Genomic DNA, 23144 nt, shown 5'->3' with positions numbered 1-23144 from the left:
TTTGGCCAGCTACCCGTGAGCAACAGTAGGTCAGTCCTCGAGTATGGCTGATATACCCAGTGACACTCCAGCAGAGCAAACCTGATTTTCCCTCTCCCAGCAGATATTAATTGCTAATAGCATCTTGGTTAGGGGGGAGACTTTGTGTCCACTTTTGTCTGGTTTGGACTTTTGCAGGTCTTGTGAATGACCTCACAGTCTCTGTGAGTTCACGTGTGTCAGCCCTGTTTGAAAGACACGGTTTCCTTGGAGCTGCCACCTCTGGCTCTTACAATCTTTCCGGCTCTTCTTCCACATAGATCCCTGAGCCTTGAGGGGAAGGATCTGATGATGACATCCATTTAAGGCTGAGTGCTTCAAAGTCTCTCACTCTTTGCCCATTGCCCAGCTGTGAGGCTCAGTGTTAATTTTCTGATGGGAGCGAGCAAGGCACTGATTGTGGGTTCAGCAATATTTCATTAGGAGTGATTCTATTGCTAGGTTTCTTCAGCAGAATGATAGGTTTCCCCCCAAGACTTATGACCAATCATTCAGCCTGATCATTTCCAACCCCATCCACTTACCTGCAAATACCATTTTACTTAAAAGTTAATAATATCCCATCATGTAGATTTACTACATTTTCATTATGTATTCATCAGCTGATGGATGTGCAGGCTGTTTCTAATTTCTGGCTATTATGAATGAAAGCAGTAGTGAACACAGACAAACAAGTACCATGGAAATAAAATGCAGGGTCTTGCCTTATTTTGGGTTCCTATTACTCTGATGAAACACCATAATCAAAAGCAAGCTGGGCAAGAAAGGGTTTATGTGAGTTATGTCTCCACTTCCTTAGTTGATCAATGACGGAAGTCAGAGCAGGAACTCAAACAGGGCAGGAACATGGAGGCAGGAGTCGATGCAGAGGCCATTGGTAGTGCTGCTTCCTGGATTGTTTCTCATGGCTTGCTTGGTCTGCTTTCTTATAGGACCCAGAATTACCGGCCCAGGGATGACACCACTCACAATGGGCAGGGCCCCCCCCTTCCATCACTAATGCCCTAAGGCTGGATTTTATGGAGTTTTTTTTTTCCAACTAAGGTTCCCTCCTTTCAGATGACTCTAGCTTGTATCAGGTTGACATAAAACTAGCCAGCACACATTCTTGGGGCATATGCTCAAGAGTGGTATAGCTAGATCTTCTGTGGATTTTTGAGGAACCTCCACACTGATTTCCATAGTGACCTTACCAGTTCCCACTCCCACTGGCAGGCAGTGAGTGTTCCCCTTTCCCTGCACCCTGGCCAGCGTGTGCTGTCATTTGTTTTATTAATCTTGGCCATTCTGACTGAGGTAAAATGCAATCCCAAAGTAGTTTTAATTTGCATTCTTTGATGGCTAAGGATGCTGAACATTTTTAAAGGCATTTTCTGAGCCATTTGTATTTCATTTTTAGAGAACTTTCAGTTTAGTCCTATACCCCATTTTTAATTGGATTATTTGTTTTCTTGATTAGTTTCTTGAGTTCTTTGAATATTCTAGACGCTAGCCATCTGTAAGATGTAGAATGGGCAAACATTTCTCTGAATTCTGTAGTCTGATGCTTGGTTCAAATGATGGCATACAGAAGCTTTGTGGTCATTTATTGATTGTTAGTCTTCTGACATTTAATAAAAATTACACACTGTTAAAAAAAAAGACAGCATCTTCAACAAACAGTGCTGGTCAGACTGGGTGTTGGCATGTAGAAGGATGAAAATTATCTCCATTATCTATCACTCTGCACAAAGCTCGACTTCAAATGGATCAAAGACCTCAACATAAGGCCAGAAACGCTAGCTCTGATGGAAGCAAAAGGGGATGAATGGTCTTGAACTAATTGGCACAGGAAAGAACTGAGCAGGACACTGATAGCATAGGCACTAAGACCAACAATAAATGGGGCCCCAGAAGTGAAAAAGCTTCTGGACTCTGTCGTAGTGACGGCTTTACTGCTGTGAGCAGACATCATGACCAAGGCAACTCTTATAAGGACAACATTTAATTGGGGCTGGCTCACAGGTTCAGTGTTTCAATGCGTTATCGTCAAGACAGAAACATGGCAGCATCCAGGCAGGCATGGTGCAGGAGGAGCTGAGAGTTCTACATCTTCATATGAAGGCTGCTAGCAGAATACTGGCTTCCACACAGCTAGGATGAGGGTCTTAAAGCCCACGCCCACAGTGAGACACCTACTCCAACAAGCCCACACCTTCTAATAGTGCCACTCCCTGGGCCAAACATTCAAACCATCGATGATACCATCATTTGAGCAAGGCAGCAGCCTACGGAACAGGAAAAGATCTTTACCAGTTATATGTCTATAGAGAGTTAGTATCTAGAATTTATAAAGAACTTTTAAAAAATGAGAAAATAACCAAGTAAAAAAAAGAGGCACAGAACCAACCACAAATTTCTCAGAAGATGAAACACAGCAACCGAGAAATAATTTTTAAAATGTTCAACATCCTTAGCCAACAAGTTCCTCAGGAAGCTGGGAATTGTTCAACCCCAAGATCCAGGGCATATCCAAAGGACTCTGCCTAGAGAGACGCTTCCTCATCCATGTTCATTGCTGTTCTACTCATAATAGGCAGAAATTGGAAATAGTCTACATCTCCATCCACTGATGAATGGATCATGAAACACAGTACATTTAAACAAGGAGTATTTGTTAACTATGTTTTTAAAATGGAATATCTGTTAAAATCTGTGATTTTGACATTTAAAGATAAATGGATAGATCTAGAAAAAAGTCATCTCGAGTGAGTTAATCCAGACCTGAAAAGACAAATATTATATGTTTTCTTTTATACAGCACTGATAGGTTGTAAGCCTTCGGAATGTGTGCAACAGTCTCACTAACCACAGAGGTTAGGTGCCTCCGTATTTAATCCTCCTCTAGTTTTCCCTTTATCCCTGCAGAAATGTCTTCTAGTTCCTCTTTCTGGGGAGAGTGGGGTAAAGGGAGAAACATGTGAAGGACACTTGAAAAAGTGACATGGAGACCTAATACCGTAGAAGCTTCCCAAATATAGACATATATGAGGACTATAAACGGATGCACTGACAATAGGGGAGACGATGCCCAGCTAGAGAGCTTACACCATCAGGTAAAACCTCAAGTGCCAGGACTGAGTTCAATCTTGTTGGCCAACCCAAAATAAACTCAATGGTATTTTTGTGGACTTTTTGTTCTCTTTTGCTTTGCTTTGGCATTTTTTTTCTGTCTTGTTGGTCTCCTGTGTGCTTGTTTTGTTTTTTGATTTTGTTTTCCAAAGAGGGGAAAAAGAACATAAAGATGGGTGAGTGAGGGAGTGAGTGAGTGAGGGAGTGAGTGAGTGAGTGAGTGAGTAGGGAGGATCTGGGAGGAGTTGGGGGAGTGAAAAACATGATCAAAAGAAAACATGGGAAAAAGAAAACATTAGAAAGAGAAAAAAGCAGCGGTCCTGTTCAGACAGCCCTTTCCTTGACCCCACTTTTGCTTCTCTCAGATGCAGGTTTTTGGCCTTACGTTGAGGTCCTTGATCCATTTCGAGTTGAGTTTTGTGTAGAATAATAAATATGGATCTACCGGCTTTCTTGCACATGCAGCTGCCCAGTATGACCAGACCCATTTGTTGAAGATGCTGACTTTTTTTCCCCAGTGTGTTTCTAGCTTCTTTATCAAAAATCAGGTGTTCATACATGTGTGGATTTATGTCTGGATCTTCTATTTGATTCATTGACCAACATGTCTGTCTTTATGCAAATGACATTCTGGTTATTATTACTACAGATCAGTAATAGAACTTGGATCAGGAGTGGTGATATTTCCGCAGTTCTTTTTTTTGTTGTTGTTCAGGGTGGTTTTAGGTATCCTGTTTTGTTTTGTTTTTTTGTTTGTTTGTTTGTTTGGTTGGTTGGTTAGTTGGTTGGTTTATGTGTGTGTGTTTCCACATAAACTTTAAGATGTTTTTTTCAATTTTTGTGAAAGATTATGTTGGAATTTTAATGATGTTTGCATTGAATCCGTAGATTGCTTCTGGTAGGATGGCCATTTTCACAACATTAATACCACCATGAACATGGGAGATCTGTGTCCATCTTCTGATATCTTCTTCAGTTTATTCTTTCAATGTCTTAAAGGTTTTGCTATATAAGTCTTCCACTTCCTTGGCTAGCGTTATCCCAAGATATTTTATTTGAGGGAGGGGGCCGTTGTGAAAGGTATTGTTTTCTGTATTTTTTTCTCAGTGTGTGTGTTGTTTGTATGTATATTTTATACATATTATATTTATATGTGTGCTGGCTAGTTTTGAGTCAGCTTTACACAAGCTAGAGTTATCTGAAAGGAAGGCACATCAATTGAGAAAATGCCTTCATAAGATCCTGCTGTAAGGCATTTTCTTAATTAGTAGTTGATGAAGAAGGCCCAGGCCATTGTGAGTGGGCCATCCCTAGGTTCAAGGTCCTGTGTGTTATAAGAAACAGGCTGAGTAAACAATGAGGACCAAGCCAGTAAGCAGTACCCTTCCATGGTTTCTGCATCAGCTCCTGTCTCTAGGTTCCTGCCCTGTCTCAGTTCTTGTTCTGACTTCCTTTGATGGTGAACTATGATGTGGAAATGTACCTTTCCTCTCCAGCTTGCTTTTGATCATGGTGTTTCATCACAGTGATAGTACCCCCGACTAAGACAATATATGATATATACTATATATATTATATATATCTATGTCTTGTGTGTAAATTTTGTGCCCTACTATCTTGCTGAATGTGTTTATCAGCTGTAGGAATTTTCTGGTGGAATCTTTAGGGTTTTTTACTTATAGAATCAAACTAAATAATGATACTGCAATTCCTTCCTTTCCTCTTTGTATTTTCTTGAGATCCTGCAGTTGTCTTACAGCTCTAGCTAAGACTTCAAGTACAGTATTAAACAGGAATAGAGAAAGTAGACAGCTTTGTCTTTCTTTTTCTCGGTTTTGTGGAAATGCTTTATGTTTTTCTCTGTTTAGTCAGATGCTAGCTAAGGGATTATGGTATTTTGCCTTTATTATGTTGAGGTATATCACTTGAAATGTGTCTTGTTGTAGATATCTGTCATAGTTAGGGTTTTACTGCTGTGAACAGACACCATGACCAAGTCAACTCTTATAGACAACATTTAATTGGGGCTGGCTTACAGGTGCAGAGGTTCAGTCCATTAACATCAAGGCAGGAGCAAGGCAACATCCAGGCAGGCATGGTGAAGGAGAACCTGAGATTACAACATCTTGTTCCAAAGACAAACAGAAGAATGGCTTCCAGGAAGCTAGGAGGAGGGTCTTGAAGCCCATCCCCACAGTGGCATATTTCCTCCAACAAGGCAACACCTATTCCAACAAGGCCACACTTTATAATAATGCCACTCCCTGGGCCAAGCATATTCAAACCACTGCAATATCTGATCTTGACTTTTTCAAATGCTGCTCCAGTCTTTGATTGCTGTTGTACCAATCTGTATCCCCATCTTGTATGACAGTTGTGGGGTCCTAGAGTCTCACCGAGTGTGGTGGTTATAGGTTCTCCCCAGGAGAGAGCAGTTCTGCAGGTTCTAAAGATGGGATAGGAGGGATGGATGAAAGGGGTGGCAGAACTATGGGAATCCTGGGTATACAGCAGGAGGCTGAGTCCCAAGGAGATGGAGTGGGCTGGGAGGTGGGACCCAGGCTGGCAGATAGTGACAGGTCTAAGAGCACTCTGTATGTGAGGAGCAGGTCATAGCTGAGCTGAGTCCCAGACAAGTGTCCTGAGTATCTTTTTAAGGGAACTCAACATTTGGACAGAGCTCATAGGGATCAAGGAACAGAGCAACCATTGTCATTATAATACACGAACTTGCAAGCAAAGGTTAATAACCCGTTTGTGGGATCCACGTGAGGAGGATTTGGGTATACATAGTACAATATTAAATGAAAATTTGGAGACTTTTATTAAATCGATCAGTGTGAAATGCCAAACATATAATCAGTGTGAAAGTATGCCACCCAGGTTAGCTATTAGCCTTGATACAGTTAAGCAAGTAACAGACTTTTCACTAAAGGGTATGCTACACAGGTTCAAGCTGGGGGTGTTCTGTTGGCATGGAGCATGCTCGAATGTTCTAGACTAGGTAGTTATAGGCCTTCGCTCCAAGGAAAGTTAGTGTCTCCTCTGTCTTTCTTCTAGTGCCTCCTAGAAAGTTTGACTTTTTAGAATGGCTTTTCCATTTAAAAAATGGTTATTTTTAAATTTGTGAATGTTTTTCTGTGTGTCTACTTGAGTGCATGCCACATGTGTGCAGGTGTCTTGAAAGCCCAGAAGAGGAGCGTAAGTGACACATGTGTTGTGAGCTGCTCAACTTGGGTGCTAGAAACCAACCTCTGATCCTCTTGGAAAACGTAGGAATCACTCTTAACCACAGCCAGCCAGCCAGTCCCTGGCTTTGTGGCTTTGTGAACAAATGCCGTTTGTGGGTTTTATGGTTCTATGAATCATAGATTCTTCAATTTTAGGTTTCTAATTTCAGGTGCTTTTGGGGGAAAAAAAAATCCCACAATTTTGGTGTGAGAAAGGCCATGAGGAGACCACAGGCCGGGGATCTTCCTGATCAGAATGAAACCCATGTTGAAAGACTTTTCAAATCTCTTGCTGGTGGTGCTCTGTGACTATGGTGAGTATGGTGGAAATACATCCAGCTATTGGTATCCATGGGAACCAAAGGCACTGTGGTTGCTTACCCTGCATGGGAGAGGTGGAGTGGATCAATTGAACTCTCTCGAAGCCACAGCCTTGGTGCCCTGGTCTCTCTGGAAGTACTGTACCCTGGGGATTTTGCCTAATTGATTCAAATTTCAATTTAAATGTATTTTCAACTAATAAAACTTCACTACTATTAAGCAAATGAAAACAAACATATTACGTTTTGGTCTCCCTCCCTTCTCTTTTCTGCTGGAGGTGAGTCCTGCTATGTAACCCCTGTAATGTACTATATATACTTCCTGATCACTGGGCTAAAGGTGTATGCCATCATGTCTGGCAAAAAAAGATATTTCCATAAGTTTTTTTACCCTTTCATATCTACTGGATGTAGATGAAATCTATCATTCTGGCTTATCCAGTTGTGAGTGCATACACATGTTTTTATGAATATACCAGTTACTTTAAATTCTGTAATATGTAGGAGAAAGGGAAATGAGGGAACAGAAGAAGCAAACAAAGCAAAGCACCAATTAGTGTGGTTTTAGGATGTAGTAGGACCAGATTGTAGCTTTCAGAATGAGAGTCTTCTCATCCATACAAACAGGAATTCTGGGGTACGGTGGCAAGTTCTTCCTCCAGTTCACACCTTCTGTTCTCTACTGTGATCCATCCACTGTGGTTTTTTTTGTTGTTGTTGTTCTTTTTCAGTTGGACATGCATGTTGCTTTCATAAATTGACTCCCATTAAATCAGAATCTGATCAGCCTTACTGATAATCTCTGTCATTTCTAATAGACTCTGGATCATTGGGCATGATGCCTGCTTGTGTTCCTAGCATTTGGGATGTCGAAGCAGGAGAATTGCTATATGAAACCCTAGCTCTAAACAAAGCAATCCCACTGGGCTATAGGCAAGCCTGTACATCATTTTCTTGATTAATGATAGACCATTATGAGTGGTGTCAAACCCGGGCAAGTGCTGGTCCAGAGTTCTATAATAAAGCAGGCTGAGCAAGCCATGAGAAGCAAGCCAGTAAGCAAGACCCCTCCATGGCCTCTGCATCAGCTCCTGCCTCCAGGTTCCTGGGTTGCATTCCTGCCCCGACTTCTCTCAGCGATGGACTGTGATGTACCTACTTATTTCAGAAATGTTCATGCTATTATGGGTGACTAATGAAGAATAAATAAATAGCATCTCTCATCCACCTAAAAATTCCCATTTCACCCCAGCAGAAAACACTGGGTTCTTTTACTGGTAAAAATTCCTAAGTGCTTACCTTGAATATCAGACAATAATAACTTGGAAAAGAAGTTAAGCAACTTACATTCTAAGTACTCTGGAGCAGTTTTTATTATGCCCACTTAAATCAAACTTTCTCTAACTATTGTATATTTTCCCTCCAACTAATACCTAAACACCAGAATTAGTTATTCAGTAATGAGCCGAAATAAATTCTTCTCTCCCGAAGGTGTTATTGGCTATGATGTTTTTATGACAACTACAGAAACTCGGTAATTAATACATTAATGGACTGACATGTGCCTTTTTATCTTAAGATGCACTAGAGAACCACCCTGCCCCCTTCAAATTTAAATTAAAATGATTTTAATGGGGCTGGAGAAATGGTTCAGCAGTTAATAGCAAGTAAGAAGACTCGAGCTATGTTATCAGCATCTGTGTTATGTGGCTCAAAACCACCTGTAACTCCAACTTCAGGAGGGAATCTAATGTGTCTGGCCTCTCTAGGCACCTATACATACATTCATACATACATACATGCATACATACATACATACATACATACATGCATACATACATACATGCGTACATACATACATACATGCATACATACACACATACATTCATACATGCATGCATACATACATGCATACATACATGCATGCATACATTCATACATACATTCATACATACATTCATACATGCATACATGAATGCATACATATGTACATACATTCATACATACATACATATGTTCATACATACATGCATACATACGTACATACATACATGCATACATACATACATACATTCATACATACATGCATGCATACATGTATACATGCATAATACATACATTCATACATTCATACATGCATACATTCATAATTCATACATACATACATGCATACATACATACATACATACATACATTCTCTCTTCTCTCTTGAACTCTCACTCACACACACTTAGATATTTTTTGAAAGAAACTCTTGAAAATTTCTTTTGCCTCTGAATTCCTTGTCTAGTCTGTGACAAGTGTGGGAGCCTCTTTGGTCACTAGTGCGCACCTCCCTCAACTCACATTGTCTACAGGTACAAGAGAATATTCTTCACCTTCTGTTTTTCCTAAATAGACAAAACAAAACAAAGCAAATGTTATCCTGTTATGACGTTCAAGTGAGTATGATCAAGTATTCAAATCTATCCGAGTTTTATTTATCTTATTTCAGTCTCTAGGAGGAAACGGATGAGGTGCTGACTGATCTTTGTGTTGATATATTCATGGGCTGACTCTCGTAAGCATTGATGAAACACAGACAAGGGGAGTTTAAAGATGGCAAGTGCAAACAAAAATACACGAGCCTCTTTAGACATGTGCAGTGTGCTATGTTTATATTATATGTGGATGGGTATATACAGTAAGAATAATAAATTTTTAATTATAAAACTTTTTTTTTCAAACCAAATAGGGGTCCTGGAAGTTCTTTCATTACAGAATAATGTCTTACCCCGACGTGAACCAGCTGATTGTTGCATTGCCAAATTCTGCCTGCTTTGATATGTATTTGGATCCTGTTCAGAAAAGAAACAAAGATTCTTATGTGTCTGCATTCTTTGTACCATTTCAGCTGCTTTGCTGGGCCTCTTTTTTAAAGATATGGTTGATCATAACTGAATGGTACTTGGGAAATTAATAGTCATCTTTCCTATTAATGCCAGTACCGGTTGATGTCATGTCATTAAAGTTGCCAAGGATATGCCTAGTTATTTCAGAAATGTTCATGCTATTATGGGTGATCAATGAAAAAATAATAGCATCTCTTGTCCACCTGAAAATTCTCTCTTCAACAAAGTGGTGAACCCTGGTCTTTTACTGGTAAAAATTTTTGAATACTTATCTTGAATGTTGGACAACAATTACTTTGAAGAGAAGTTAAGTATCTTACATTTAAAATTATCTAGAGTAGTTTGAATTGAACTATTTAGATCAAACATTCTCTAACTGCTGTCTATTTTCCCACATACCTAAACACCAGAAAAGCGACTAAAATAAGAAATGTGAAGGACTGAGAATTGTCAGTTGTTCTTTTATCTTCACTGTCATTTACCGCAGTTAGAAGTGAATACTGTGACTTCAGAGTACCTATCACTACTCACTGTTTTAAGTATAAGGGTGAGGAGAGACCAGAGGGCATAGAAAAGGACAAACCGGGTACTCAACCTCTTAGGGGCTGTGTGTCATTCTATAACATCCTTGGCATGGTTGCACAGTCTCTGGTGTCTGAAAAAAGCTATTTTTGTTGTATCACTCATCGTCCTGCTCAAATGCATCCTTTAAAATCCAATTTTGACCATTCGTTTCCTTTCAGTCCTTGGAGAAGCCGAATACCTCCTCTTACGAGAGCCAGTCCATGTGGCGCTGAGCGACAGAACGGTGTCAGTGGGTTTCCACTACCTCAATGACGTCAACGCAACACTGAGGAATGTGTCTGTCATGCTGTGGGAGGCCAACACCAATAGGACTCTTACCACAAAGTACCTCCTGACCAACCAGGCCCAGGGAACACTCCAGTTCGAATGCTTCCACTTCAAGGAGGCTGGTGACTATTGGTTTGTAATGATCCCGGAAGTGACAGACAATGGCACGCAAGTTCCCCTCTGGGAGAAAAGTGCCTTTCTGAAGGTAGAATGGCCTGTCTTTCACATCGACTTAAATAGGACAGCCAAGGCCACAGAAGGCACCTTCCAAGTGGGCGTTTTTACCTCCCAACCGCTCTGTCTGTTTCCTGTGGACAAGCCAGACTTGCTGGTGGATGTTATTTTCACTGACAGTCTTCCCGAGGCAAGAACAAGTTTAGGACAGCCTCTGGAGATCAGAGCCAGCAAAAGGACAAAACTCACTCAAGGTCAGTGGGTCGAGTTTGGCTGTGCACCCATAGGGGTGGAGGCCTATGTTACGGTGATGCTGAGGCTGTTGGGTCAAGACTCAGTCATTACTTCTACGGGACCTATTGACTTGGCCCAAAAATTTGGATATAAATTGATGATGGCACCGGAAGTCACTTGTGAGTCCGTGCTGGAGGTGACGGTACTGCCACCTCCTTGTGTCTTCGTCCAAGGAGTGCTGGCTGTTTACAAAGAGGCCCCCAAACACCCGGAGGAGAGGACTTTCCAGATGGCTGAAAACAGGCTGCCCCTGGGAGAGAGGAGAACGGTGTTTAACTGCACTCTGTTTGATGTAGGGAAGAACAAATACTGCTTTAACTTTGGAATTTTGAAGAAAACCCATTCTTCTGCAAAGGAATGCATGCTAATTCAGAGAAATATAGGTTGGTATTGAGGTTTCCTGGCCTTTAAAAAAAAAAAATCAAATCAGTGCCTTCATGTAATCAAAATTGATAAGATCTAGGTGAGCCATGGTATTCATGATTCATTCATCCTTTAGGTGATGTCAATTAGTGTTATTGTCTTTTTTTTTTTCCTGAAAAATTAAGAGCATAGTCGTCTTTCAGTTTCTGTGGGAGATTGGTTTGGGGATCCAGAGATAACAACATTGCCTAGTATTCATATAAAACCAACATACCACTTCCTGTAAACCTCAAGTTGTCTCTAGGTTATGTGTAAACCATGTAGTCCTGTGTAAGTAGTTGTTATTCCACACTGTTTCCAGAACGATAACAAGAATAGAGTCTGGACACGTTCAGTACAGATGGGGTATTTTTCCTGAAGGCTTTCTATCCATAGCTAGTTGAGTCTGTGGGTATGGATTGTGGGATAGGTAAGAGGCCGGGGGAACTATACAAGTAACCATGGTAATCAGATGCACATCACCCCTCTAGGTTTTCTCTTTCCCTCCAAAACTACTAATGGTCAGTAGCTCTTCAGCTAGCAATGGAGGCTCATGACCCCCCCCCCCCCCACACTCCATGGTGATCTCATTCAGGCAGCCACAGCTGCTGTGGTTCCTGAGTGCAGGGGTCATGCCACATCCAAAAGATACTGTCTCACTCCTGTTCTCAACTTACGGTTCCTACAGCTTTTAGTCCCTTCTATCAGGATGGCCTTTGACCCTTGGGGGTGATGCTATAGTTTCTTTTATTGAAAACAGATATTTTTTTTCTTATAATATACTCTGATTATGGTTTCCCTCTCCCTACTCCTCCCAGTTCTTCCCCTTCTCCCCTCCCATCCAGAGCCACACCCTTTCTGTCTCTCATTAGAAAACAAACATGCATTCAAGGAATGATAATAATAAAATAACATATTGTAAAACAAAACCAAACAAATTGGAACAGAAAAAAAAAAACAGAAAAAAGAGCCAAAGAAAAAGACTAAGACGCACAGATGCCCGTGCAAAGGAATCCCATTAAAACATAAAACTGAAAGCCAGACAAAGAACATGTAAGGTTAAAAAAAAATCCCAACTTAACATTATGAAACAAAGACCTTCCAAAGATGCCATTGAGTTCATTTTGGGTTAACTGTCTACTGGTGGGCATGGGGCCAGAGAGACTCCCTTGGAGAAAACTGATTTTCTATTTGCACATGGATGTCAATTGAGATAGCTTCTGGGTTAGGGATGGGGATGTGTTCACTTCTCTCAGCTCTGAGACTCCATCTGGTGCAGACCCCTGCAGGATCTGTGCATGCTGCCCCAGTCTCAGAGTTCATATGCACATCTGTCCTGCTGTGTTCCTTGTCTTCTGTCTGCCCTGGCTCTTTCCATTTCCGCTTCTGCAAAGTCCATAGCTCTGTGAGGAGGAATTTGATGGAGACATTCTGTTTAGGGCTGAGTGTTCCGCGTTATCTCACTCTTTGCGTATCGTCTGGCTGTGGGTCTCTGTGTTTGTTCCCATCTGCTGCAGGAGGAAGTGTCTCTGATGACTGAACAACGCACTGAACTATGAGCAGGGCAGAATGTCATTAGTAGTCAGTTTATTGCTACAATCCTTCTCCCGGCTCCCCACGCCCCTCACTCCCAGGTTCCTGACCTATCTAGTCTCAAGTTCTTGGTGACAGCATAAGATATGGTTTCCATCTCACTGAGTGAACCTTAAATCAAATAAGATACTGGTTGGTTCGTCCCAAAAATCTTGTGCCACTGTCACACAGCAGATCTTACAGGCAGATCACCATTGTAGATCGGAGGTTTTGTAGCTCTGTTGGTGTTTGCCTTTCTCCTTTGGTAATGTGCAAGGTTCTTTCTAGCGCCATGAACTCTAACTAGTCTGTATGGGTGAAAACCTGGGAGCCATCAACATAGGGATCCCTGGGCCTTGCTGGTCAGACAGTTTAGCCTAATCAAGATGACCCAAGACCTGGTGAGAAATCATATCTCAAACAAACAAACAAACAAACAAACAAAAGTAGGTGGCTCCTGAGAAATGAGTCCCCAGGTTTTCACATGGATGCTGGGGAGAGGGCCCCAGGTAGCAGCACTTTACTCATAATCCCCCCCCCCACCAGCCTCCTCACTGCAAATCCTGTGAGTCACTGATCACTGAATTTCTTGTTAATTGAAAATGGAATAACGTGTTTATTTCTGTCTCCTTTTCTAAATATGTCTTAGGACCCTAGGATATGGTACATTTTGGTTGTTGCCAAAAGGGACTCACAGTCTTTACGTGATTAGTTTGTTCCTGGTACTGTCCTCAGTGCCTTTTGTAAATATTAGCCTGTTCTGGCCTTATAATCCTGTAGCTTAGGCTCATTGTAGTGTCACTTTTAGAGATGAGGAAATAAAGGCACAGTGATTTGCTCAGGATGTTTGAAAGAAGAGTAAGAACACCAAGCTGCGGGGACTGGGGATCTAGCTCAGTAGCGGCATCTGCCCTGGGTTCTGTTCCCAGCACCAGGAGACAAGCAAAAAGCAGAAGTTAAGCAGACAGTTTGACGAATAGCTTTTACCACTCTCCTGCATCACCTTCCGTACTGTCAATTCCTACAGAAGACAACAAAAAGTTTCAGCTTGGTGTTTTACTTCCTTGCTCATCCTGGACTATGAGGCCCTCGTGGAAGACCTATAACTGTTTCTAAGTCCAATGGCTGGGGGCAAGGCAGGGAACATAATTTGGTCAATAGAAGTGAGCCTTGCTCTGTGCAAAGAAAATCTACCTGCTTTTCCCAGGCATCCCTGGTTCTCACTAAAGTCTGTGGGGTTTTCTTCTAAGCATGTTTTGTTTAGTTACCTTGGTCCCTGGAGCACAGTGTCTTACAAAGGTCAGTATTTCATCAGCTTTGGTCCTTCAGATGGCCTTAGAAACAAGAACACTTTTTCCTTATCACATACCAGACAAATTTTGCTCACTCAGAATTGATTTCTCTTGTGATGGTTGGAAAGGCATTTTACCTGGCCAAAGAAGTTTAAGTATGTATATATCTGTGGACATCTAAAGAGGACCAAATGAAATAACCCCTCATTCACAAAGAACAGCTACTTGGAACAGTGGTCATCTTGCTCTTCATGTATGGTCTATATGAATTCCCATGTTAGAGAATGTTCTTCAAGGTTGTTTAATATTTTCAGGTATCTGAAACATAAGGCATTTAAATATTTGTCTGGGTAAGTTTGAGCATTGCTTTAGTTGAGCTAAGCTAATTCCTATTTAGCTATTTCTATTTAGAAATAGATTAAAAAAAGATCTGGATGGTGGTGGCGCATGCCTTTAATTCCAGCACTCAGGAGGCAGAGGCAGGCAGATCTCTGAGTTTGAGGCCAGCCTGGTCTACAGAACTGGTTCTGGAACGGCCAGGGCTACACAGAGAAACCCTGTGTCTCAAAAAACCAAAAACCAAACCAAACCTAGTTTAAATGTTTATTTTTTGTTGGAACTTTGAGCCATGCCTTTGCTTTCAAGGGGAACAGCACGTCATCTGTATGGTAGATGTCAGTGTGTGTCACACATATGTGTGAGGGCTGGTGGTTTTATCACAAGGCACCTCCTTCCGGAGACTTCCTCTCTCTCCATCTTCTTGTTGTTCTTGATCTAGGGTCTCTTATTGAACCTGATGCTCAGGTTCAGCTGGGGTGACTGACCAGGTTGCTCTCAGGATTTGCCCACTCCTACCAATGCCGGTGTCAGAGTTACAGGCAGAGGTACCATGCCTGGCTTTTACGTGGGCACTGAGGATGGATTCGGATTCAGGCCCATTAAGCCCCAAACACAACCTTTTAAAATGAGATATACTTTTTTAAACATTAAGATTCGTGTTTTTGTTTTTGTTTTTTTCTAGACAGGGTTTCTCTGTGTAGCCCTGGCTGTCCTGGAACTCACTCTGTAGACCAGACTAGCCTCAAACTCTCAAACTCAGAAATCCACCTGCCTCTGCCTCCCAAGTGCTGGGATTAAAGGCGTGTGCCATCACTGCCCGGCAAGATTCATGTTTTTATCAAAATAGATTTCTCTGGTTCCCACGAAGGGAATTGTCAGTTTTATCTCACAAATGACTTTTATATATTTAGAGAAGTTATTCTTACGTTTACAAACATTTAAACATATTTTTAAAACAGCATCTAGCTGGGTCATGGTTTTGTTTTGTTTTTAATTCAACTTAACAAGCTCGGGCTTTTCGTTGGTATGCTTAGAGAAACAAGAGGATTATTGTCCTTCCTAACTCTCCATTTCGTGGTCTCAACCATGAACTGGAGAAAAGGATCAATCAACTGTACGCAGATCGACTCTTCTATCAGATTGTATAGTAACAGAATTCCCAGTAGATTTTTAGAGGAGAAATCACATGAGGTAAACACAGAGAGACTTTCACGGGAGATTCCCAGAGCTTTACAGGCACGAGACGTTCAGTGAATGAACTGCTCAGAAGCCTGGCCCACAAAGCCTAGTCATTGTTCTTCCCCGGGACTGGACGCTCTGCAGTGTAAGCCGAGAGGCACAGAACCAATATTGTGTTCAGCTGGACCTCTGTATGGAATATCATTACGACATCTCAGTTGGATGTTGGTCCACACTGCTCGTTTATAAAGGCTCATACTCTTGTGAAAAAAAAAATCCTCAGAGACTTAATTACCTTAACGAACTCAGATTCCATGACTCACTCCTTGGCTCCTCCAAGATGGCACCTGCCCTACACATTTTCCTTGTGTTTTTGTAATGCTTTGTTTACCTGAGGTCGGGTCGGAAGCTTTCGTCCATGGTACCTGAAGAGACATTCCTATATGGAGGATTTGTAGTGCTGGAGTGATCTGATAGATACTGGGGTTGAGTGGGTACAGAGAGAGAAGAGTTTGGATGACTTTTTTGTTTGTTTGTGGCTTTGTGTGTTTTTTTGTTTGTTTTTTGTTTTTGTTTTTGTTTTTCCCGAGACAGGGTTTCTCTGTGTAGTCCTGGCTATCCTGGTACTCACTCTGTAGACCAGGCTGGCCTCAAACTCAGAAATCCACCTGCCTCTGCCTCCCAAGTGCTGGGACTAAAGGCGTGCGCCACCACTGCCCAGCATGGATGACTTTTCAATAAGAAATAAGTTATTATGTGTGGCAGTGATTTCGTATCTGCTTCTAAGAGAAGTTTGAATTTATCAACAGCTTTATCTGGAGGATATAGCTCAATGGTAGAGCTGTTACCTAGCAGGCCAGGGGCTCTGGGTTGCATGTCCCAGGACTGCAGAAGTGGGAAGGAAGCTGTCTGGGGAAGGTTTGTGTGTATTTTGAAGTTCTGTTTATACATGGCTCTGCCTTTAGGATTGGTAAGAGTAAACTGACTCATTTGTCCGGCGATGTTCCTCTGTATCCAGGTACTATCTCAGGCTCTACAGACAGTTTTGTCTTTTGTTTATATAGAAAATCGTTTCCTTTCAGTGATCACAAGGTGTATTTTCTTCTACATTTTTACTTTTTTTAAATTAAATGATTTATTTATTTTATGTATATGAGTACACCATTGCTCTCTTCGGACACACCAAAAGAGAGCATCAGACCCCATTGCAGATGGTTGTGAGCTACCATGTGATTGCTGGGAATTGTGATTGCTGGGAATTAAACTCAGGACTTCTGGAAGAGCAGTCAGTGAGTAGTCTTAGCCACTGAGCCATCTCTCCAGCCCTACACTTTTACTTTTAACCTACACTTTTTATATATCATACATATTTACATGTGTTTATATAAATAAAGTTCAGCATACACACACACACACACACACACACACACACACACATACACACACCTACACCCCAACATACCCAGACATTGGGTCATGTCAATTTTTTTTTTTTTCGAGACAAAGTTTCTCTGTATAGCCCTGGCTGTCCTGGAACTCACTCTGTAGACCAGGCTGGCCTCGAACTCAGAAATCCACCTGCCTCTGCCTCCCAAGTGCTGGGATTAAAGGCGTGCGCCACCACTGCCCGGCTTAATTGAAGATTTTTATGGTTTACTTTAACCAGGCTGTGAGTTTATGATTTAGACCTTAAAATAGTCCTCGAGGTTGCAAAATATACCTTTACCCCAGTCTACTTGTGGGAAATGGTTTGATTTTTTTCTTTAATAATGTTATTTTAATTGAAATGTAATTACATCATTTCCCCTCTTGGCTTTCCTCCTTCTAACCCCTTCTCTTTCCCCCTTACTCTGTTTCAAATGGATGGCATTCTTCTCTTTATTACTGTTAAATATGAATACACACACCTACATACACACATAAATATATAAATACCACCTACTGAACCTGTTTAGCATTGCTGATATGTATATGATGGCAGGGCTGACCAACTGAGGGGCTTATCTCTGAGAAGACTAATTCTTCTCTTAGCGGTTGTTGGTTGCCTGTGGTTCTTTTTCTAGTGGTTGGGACCTTTAAAGATTTCTCCCCTTCTCATTAGCATAGGTATTGGCATTTTCATTGTTCTGGTCTTGTTTAGGCAGCCATGCTGTTGAGAAGTCATGGCTGTGGCTTTCCTGTCTTTTCTGAGAGGTACAATCTCACAGGAGATTTCCTGGTCCTACAGTCTTTCTGCCCATCTTTCATGGTGTCCCCTGAGCCATAGGTGCGGGGATTGTGTTGTAGATGTGTCTGCTGGGGCTGGGTACCCCACGGTCAGGTGTTCTCTCTATATTTGGCCAGTTGTGATTTTCTGTGAGGGTCTCCATTTGCTACAAAGACAAGTTTCTTTGATGAGGTTTGTGGTCTATACATCTCTGTGAGTGTAAGGATAAATATCTGGAATGCAGTTAGGAATTATTCCGGCTTAGCAAAGTGGCAGTGGGAGGTTTCTTCTAAGATCCATAACTTCATTAGCCCAGGGTAGCCTAGGGTACCTAAGTTTCCAGTACCAGGTATGATTTCCTTCCTGAGGACCAGGCCTTAAGTTTAATTAGATAGCTGTTGGTTCCTGCCAAGATAGAGCACCATTTTTGCACCCTTGGGAGTACCTTGGTATGCTGGTCATTGTTGCAGTCCTCAGGCATCAGAGTTGGAAGTACTGATTGCCTCCCTCTTTGGAAGCAACAGAGCACTTTTTTGGTATTCTGAAACCTAGTCCTCAGGGAGGAGGGAGTTCAGAGTTAGCTAGGACTTTCCAAGTTTTTTGTCTGAAGTTCATACTTTCTTCAGCAACAAGGACTTGCCTTCAACCCCTCGGAGGCAGCCAAGGACAACAGCAATAGACTATATTGTTTTGTCTCTTGAAATCTCTTACTAAAAATTCTCACTCATCCTTGTTGCCAAGGTTTTGTTGATGGTTTATGGCAAAACCTGAATATATATATACACACATATGTACAATTATATGTGTTATATGTAATTTTAGACAAACATAGAACAATATATATTTTTAAGACTTTTCAAACATCCAGTAGGGAGAAGAAAACTATACATTTATTTATTTATTCATTTATTTATTTATTTTTACAAGGTAGTTGGTACAGCAAGGACTTACTTCCTGAACCTTCCCCTTTCCCTTTGTATTAATCAGATTGTCACATCAGATTGTGAAATGGGCTCTTACCAATGGGATGAGATATAGTCACCATGGACGTCAGGAATGAGACAGGAGCCTTGTTGGCACTTGTGTGTGTGTTGTTAGCCCAGTTTAGATTCTGACACACACACATACACACACACACACACACACACCATACACACACACACACACACACACACACACACACCACACACACCACACACACCACACACACATACACACACACACCATGCACACACACACACACACACACACACACACACACACACACGACAATTGCCTTGCTGGGGTATTGCTGCTCAGTTTGTGTGTTCCTATGTGTAACACTAAGGCTATTTCTAACATGCCTTCAGGTGTTGCTCTATCCATGAGGTAAATGTTTAACAGAACACTCAGTTCCCCTCTCCCATTCACTGCCTGATAATTGTCATGTATTTTGCTTGATTGTGGTTTTAATCATTTAGCACTGGTAAAATTCCAGTTTGGACTTAGTTATATTTTAGAACCCGTGATTTTTGTTTGTTTGTTTGTGCACCAACACAAAGAAATAAGCATTTTTTTGGTTTATCTGGAACTTGTTTGGAAATGTGTTCCCTTTAGTTGTAACACTTGTCTTTATGTACTTTATAGTAGTGAAGGCTGGCTGGTTGTCAGTTCTCTTAGTCTGTCTTTGCCTGGAGAAGACTGCTTTGTCTTTATTTTTTAGAGATATTTTTCACCGACTGTGGAATTCCCTAGACTCCACTTGTGGCTTTCACAGTTTGTGATGAGAACTCAGCCGTAATTCTTCATCCTTCTTCCGTGTGTGCTGTATCTCCATCTTCTTCTTAATTCCCAGCCACAGCCTTCAAAACTTCCTGCCTGGTTTTAGTTTTCAGAAGTTTGAATATTGTATGCATACATTTTTTTTTTGTTTTTTAAAAAAATAAAACAGTTGTGTGTGTGTGTGTGTGTGTATGTGTGTGTGTGTATAATCATGCCAGTGTCCTTATGTTGAGGTCAGAGGACAGCTCGTAGAGTTGCTGCTTTCTTTTCACCAAGTTGGTCCTGGGGATCGAACTCAGGTTGTCAGGCTTGGCAGCAGGTGTCTTTCCTGGCAGAGCCATTTCCCAGCCCTTAAAATTTACGTGTGTGTGTGTGTGTGTGTGTGTGTGTGTGTGTAATTGCCTAGGAGCCGGGACCTTTGTGTATGATCCTGCAAGCCTCTTCTCTCCTTCTACCTTTACCCCAGTTTGGGGCTTAGAACTCAGGCTTCCAGGATTCATGACAAACACCTTTATCCATCAAGCCAACTTAGTGACCCATGTCACTAAACAGAATTTCTCTGTTTTGTTTTTCCTTTTATTTTTGAATGTTTTCCTACTTGATCTTTTCTGAACATCTCGAATTTGTCCTGTAGTATCTTTATTAATTTTGGATAGTCTTAAGACATATATTTTCAAGTGATTTTTTTTTTCCTCCCCTATTCTGCCGAAGTCTTCCAGAATTCCACTTACATGCATGAGCGTCTGTTTGGCGTCTTCCAGTTATCCACAGTTGTTTGTGTTTCTCTTGCTCACACCATCCCCCTCGTTATCTTACTGCATCTTGGTGCTGTATGTACCAACAGACTATCTGAATCTGGATAAATATATAAGGAACTGGGGTTTGTTGCTAATTCTAGATCCTGGGGAGGCCACAATCAAGGAGCCTGCGTCTGGTAAGGACCTACCACCTATGACATCAGGGAGAACAGCGGGAAAGGAGAAAGAGTGCTCACCCAAGTCCTTCCAGATGAAATTAATTAGCATCGTTCACGTTAGCAGAGCCCTTAGGACTTAAATACTTTCCATTAGGTCGAAGCTCCCAACACGTGTGCCAGGGTGGGGTTGGGGCGTGTTTCAGACTCCTACCTTGTGCTGTCGGGTACATATTCTACTTAGAGATATCCTTATGTTTCCGTTGAGTTGTTTCTAGTTCCCTGTATTCACATTTATTTTCTTTAAACGTGCCAAATATACTGGGGGCCGGTGGAAGTCATTGTCCATCTTTGTCACTGTATTTTTGTGGGTTTAGCATTTCTGCTGGTCTCTGCAGTGTAGAGCAGTGGTACATTTTCATATGTGCATATCCATCTTGTGTGGTTTAATCCAAACCTCAGGGATGAGGCAGGCCTCTATGATCTGTGTGGCCTTGAATACTGTAGGCCTAGGACATTTTCAGCTCTCCCCCAAGTCAGGGAACTTCTTTCTTTCCAGTCTGTGGAAGCAGTTGGCCTCAGCATGTGCTCTCGGCATGACAGTTTGCTATGGTTGAGGCTGATGTTTGCAGAGGAGGTGGAAAGAAAGGTCTGTAAGGCTGGATATCTTTTTGTTACTGTGACTTAGCTTTCCTTTGCAAGAATGCACACACACACACACCGTAAAGAGGCTTGTCTAGTTCTGTGCTTGTCCCCAGTCTTTTTGGTGGGATCCCTGAAGAAGAGGCTATGAGTGGGTACAAATTCCCCCTCTTATCTTGTCCCTGGGGTTGTGTGTTCTCATCCTCCTGTCTCAGTGATTCAGTATATTTTAGATATATTCATCTGATGAGCTTGTGTGGGCGAGTCCTGGACTCTGTCCAAGGCAAACAGGAGTTTGCAGCCCCTTTTTGCTTGGAAGGGCCTGACTCTCCTTTCTCTGTAGGCTGGTCCTTTGCCGGTTTGACCTCAGCTCTCTGGTGGGTCACAAGAATGCTAGGACTAGCTAAGATTTTATAGACTATACAGCTTTTCTTTGTTTTGAGATGAAGACCAGCATAGAGTTTTACATCTGCAAGAATTTTTTTTTTAACTTCAAGCCTTTTAAAACCAGAGCTTTGAGTTTCGCTGCTTCATTTGGACGCAGTTAAATTCCGATTCTCAAATGAATTAGCACTAAAAGCGTGACTTATATCCTTGCAGAAACTTGGGGACCATGGCAGCCATGGAGCCTGTGTAGCACCACGTGCGGGGATGCTGTCCGAGAGCGTCGCCGTGTCTGTGTCACTTCTTTTCCCTCCAGACCCAGCTGCTCTGGAATGTCCTCAGAGACCTCTCCATGCTCCCTGGAGGAGTGTGCTGGTAGGTGTTCTTGCTTCCTTTTGGTCACTCCTCAGAGCCTTTGTCAACCAGGCCTGTCTGGGAAACATCAGTGTGTTCAGAGGAAGCTTGCTGCTCCGACTACCGATTCTTCTGGCTTTGTATTTAGCAGTGTCTAAGACATGGAGTCGTCTGGAAAGTAACTTGCTGGAGAGACGACAGGATTTAATGTTGGAAGCGACATAGAAATATGTCTGAAGATTCAGGCGTATTAAGTAATTTTTAAAAAATACAGTAATCGTTGGCAGAGAGTGTCTTGAGAATCTGCTCTTCCTTATCCATGTGGTGTCTAAGGCTGGAGCACAGACTCTCAGGGTTGGCAGCAGGTACTCTACCATCTTGCTGGTATCAGATTTTTTTGGGGGGGGGGGCGGTCGGGGTGAGCAGATCTCACTCTGTAGCTTGAGATGGTCCTGAATTTTCATCTTGCTCCAGCCCCTGAAATGCTTGGGTTGCAGACATGCCCTTATGCCCTGCTAGATGCTGTCATTTCTCCCCCTGCATTTCCCATACCTGTCATTTCAGAGATTGCGCAAAGGGGTTGTCATCAATTGTCAAAATGAAATAGTTGTTGTCCCCCTGTTCAGTGGCCTAAGCTTATTTGTTACCCGTTCTATCTGGGAGAAGGGGTGGGGATTTTTTTTTTTCTTGCCATTCACAGGGACTGATTTTTTCTGTATTTTCTAAGCATATACAAGGTCTCCTCTGCTAGATTCTCAACAGGTGTTTGACGTAAGCTGTCCACGGAGATGATGGTCAGTTGTCAGAGCTAGGTTTGCTTTCTCTGTGGAGCTGAATGGTACTTACTCTCATTCACAGTTACAGTGTTGATGGCTCCTTGTTTTTCTTACACCAGCCACCCCCTGAGAAGCAGCTTGGTTGGTTGGCCAGCTTTGGTTGTGGCCCTGACCTTTAGATAAAGTTCCTCTGCCAAGGCCCACCTTCTTATATGCTCTGTTTCCAGATTCAAAGGCATCCTTAGTTCCTTTGGGGATTGGGAGGAACTAGATGCTTTCCTGTGTTTGAATCTCGGAGAACCTTTGAGCCAAAACTGTAGGCATCCGGCAGCCTTTCCCAGGGTCCTCACCTGTGCTCTTGAAAGGTCTGTCTTTCTTTCTTTCTTTCTTTCTTTCTTTCTTTCTTTCTTTCT

The 23144-nt window shown here is 42.0% G+C and overlaps 1 protein-coding gene across 2 annotated transcripts in view; it reads left to right on the top strand.

The window, feature by feature from the left end:
* The window catches only part of Thsd1 (thrombospondin type 1 domain containing 1), a 34212-nt gene that overhangs the window by 3395 nt on the left and 7673 nt on the right, over positions 1 to 23144 (top strand). The window contains exons 2-4 of one of the 2 annotated variants that reach the window (XM_028782886.1): positions 6551 to 6694; positions 10335 to 11294; positions 21818 to 21976. In XM_028782886.1, the coding sequence (XP_028638719.1) occupies positions 6637 to 6694; positions 10335 to 11294; positions 21818 to 21976 (1177 nt within the window). In that variant the 5' untranslated portion in view covers positions 6551 to 6636. The remainder of the gene's footprint in view (positions 1 to 6550; positions 6695 to 10334; positions 11295 to 21817; positions 21977 to 23144) is intronic. The other variant, XM_028782887.1, reaches the window with a different exon arrangement.

Source organism: Grammomys surdaster, unplaced genomic scaffold (genome assembly GCF_004785775.1).
Source record: "Grammomys surdaster isolate TR1022 unplaced genomic scaffold, NIH_TR_1.0 919, whole genome shotgun sequence".
NCBI classification, from domain to species: Eukaryota; Metazoa; Chordata; class Mammalia; order Rodentia; family Muridae; genus Grammomys; species Grammomys surdaster.
Note: the sequence above shows the minus strand (reverse complement) of the source record. Positions and strands in the feature narration are given on the sequence as shown.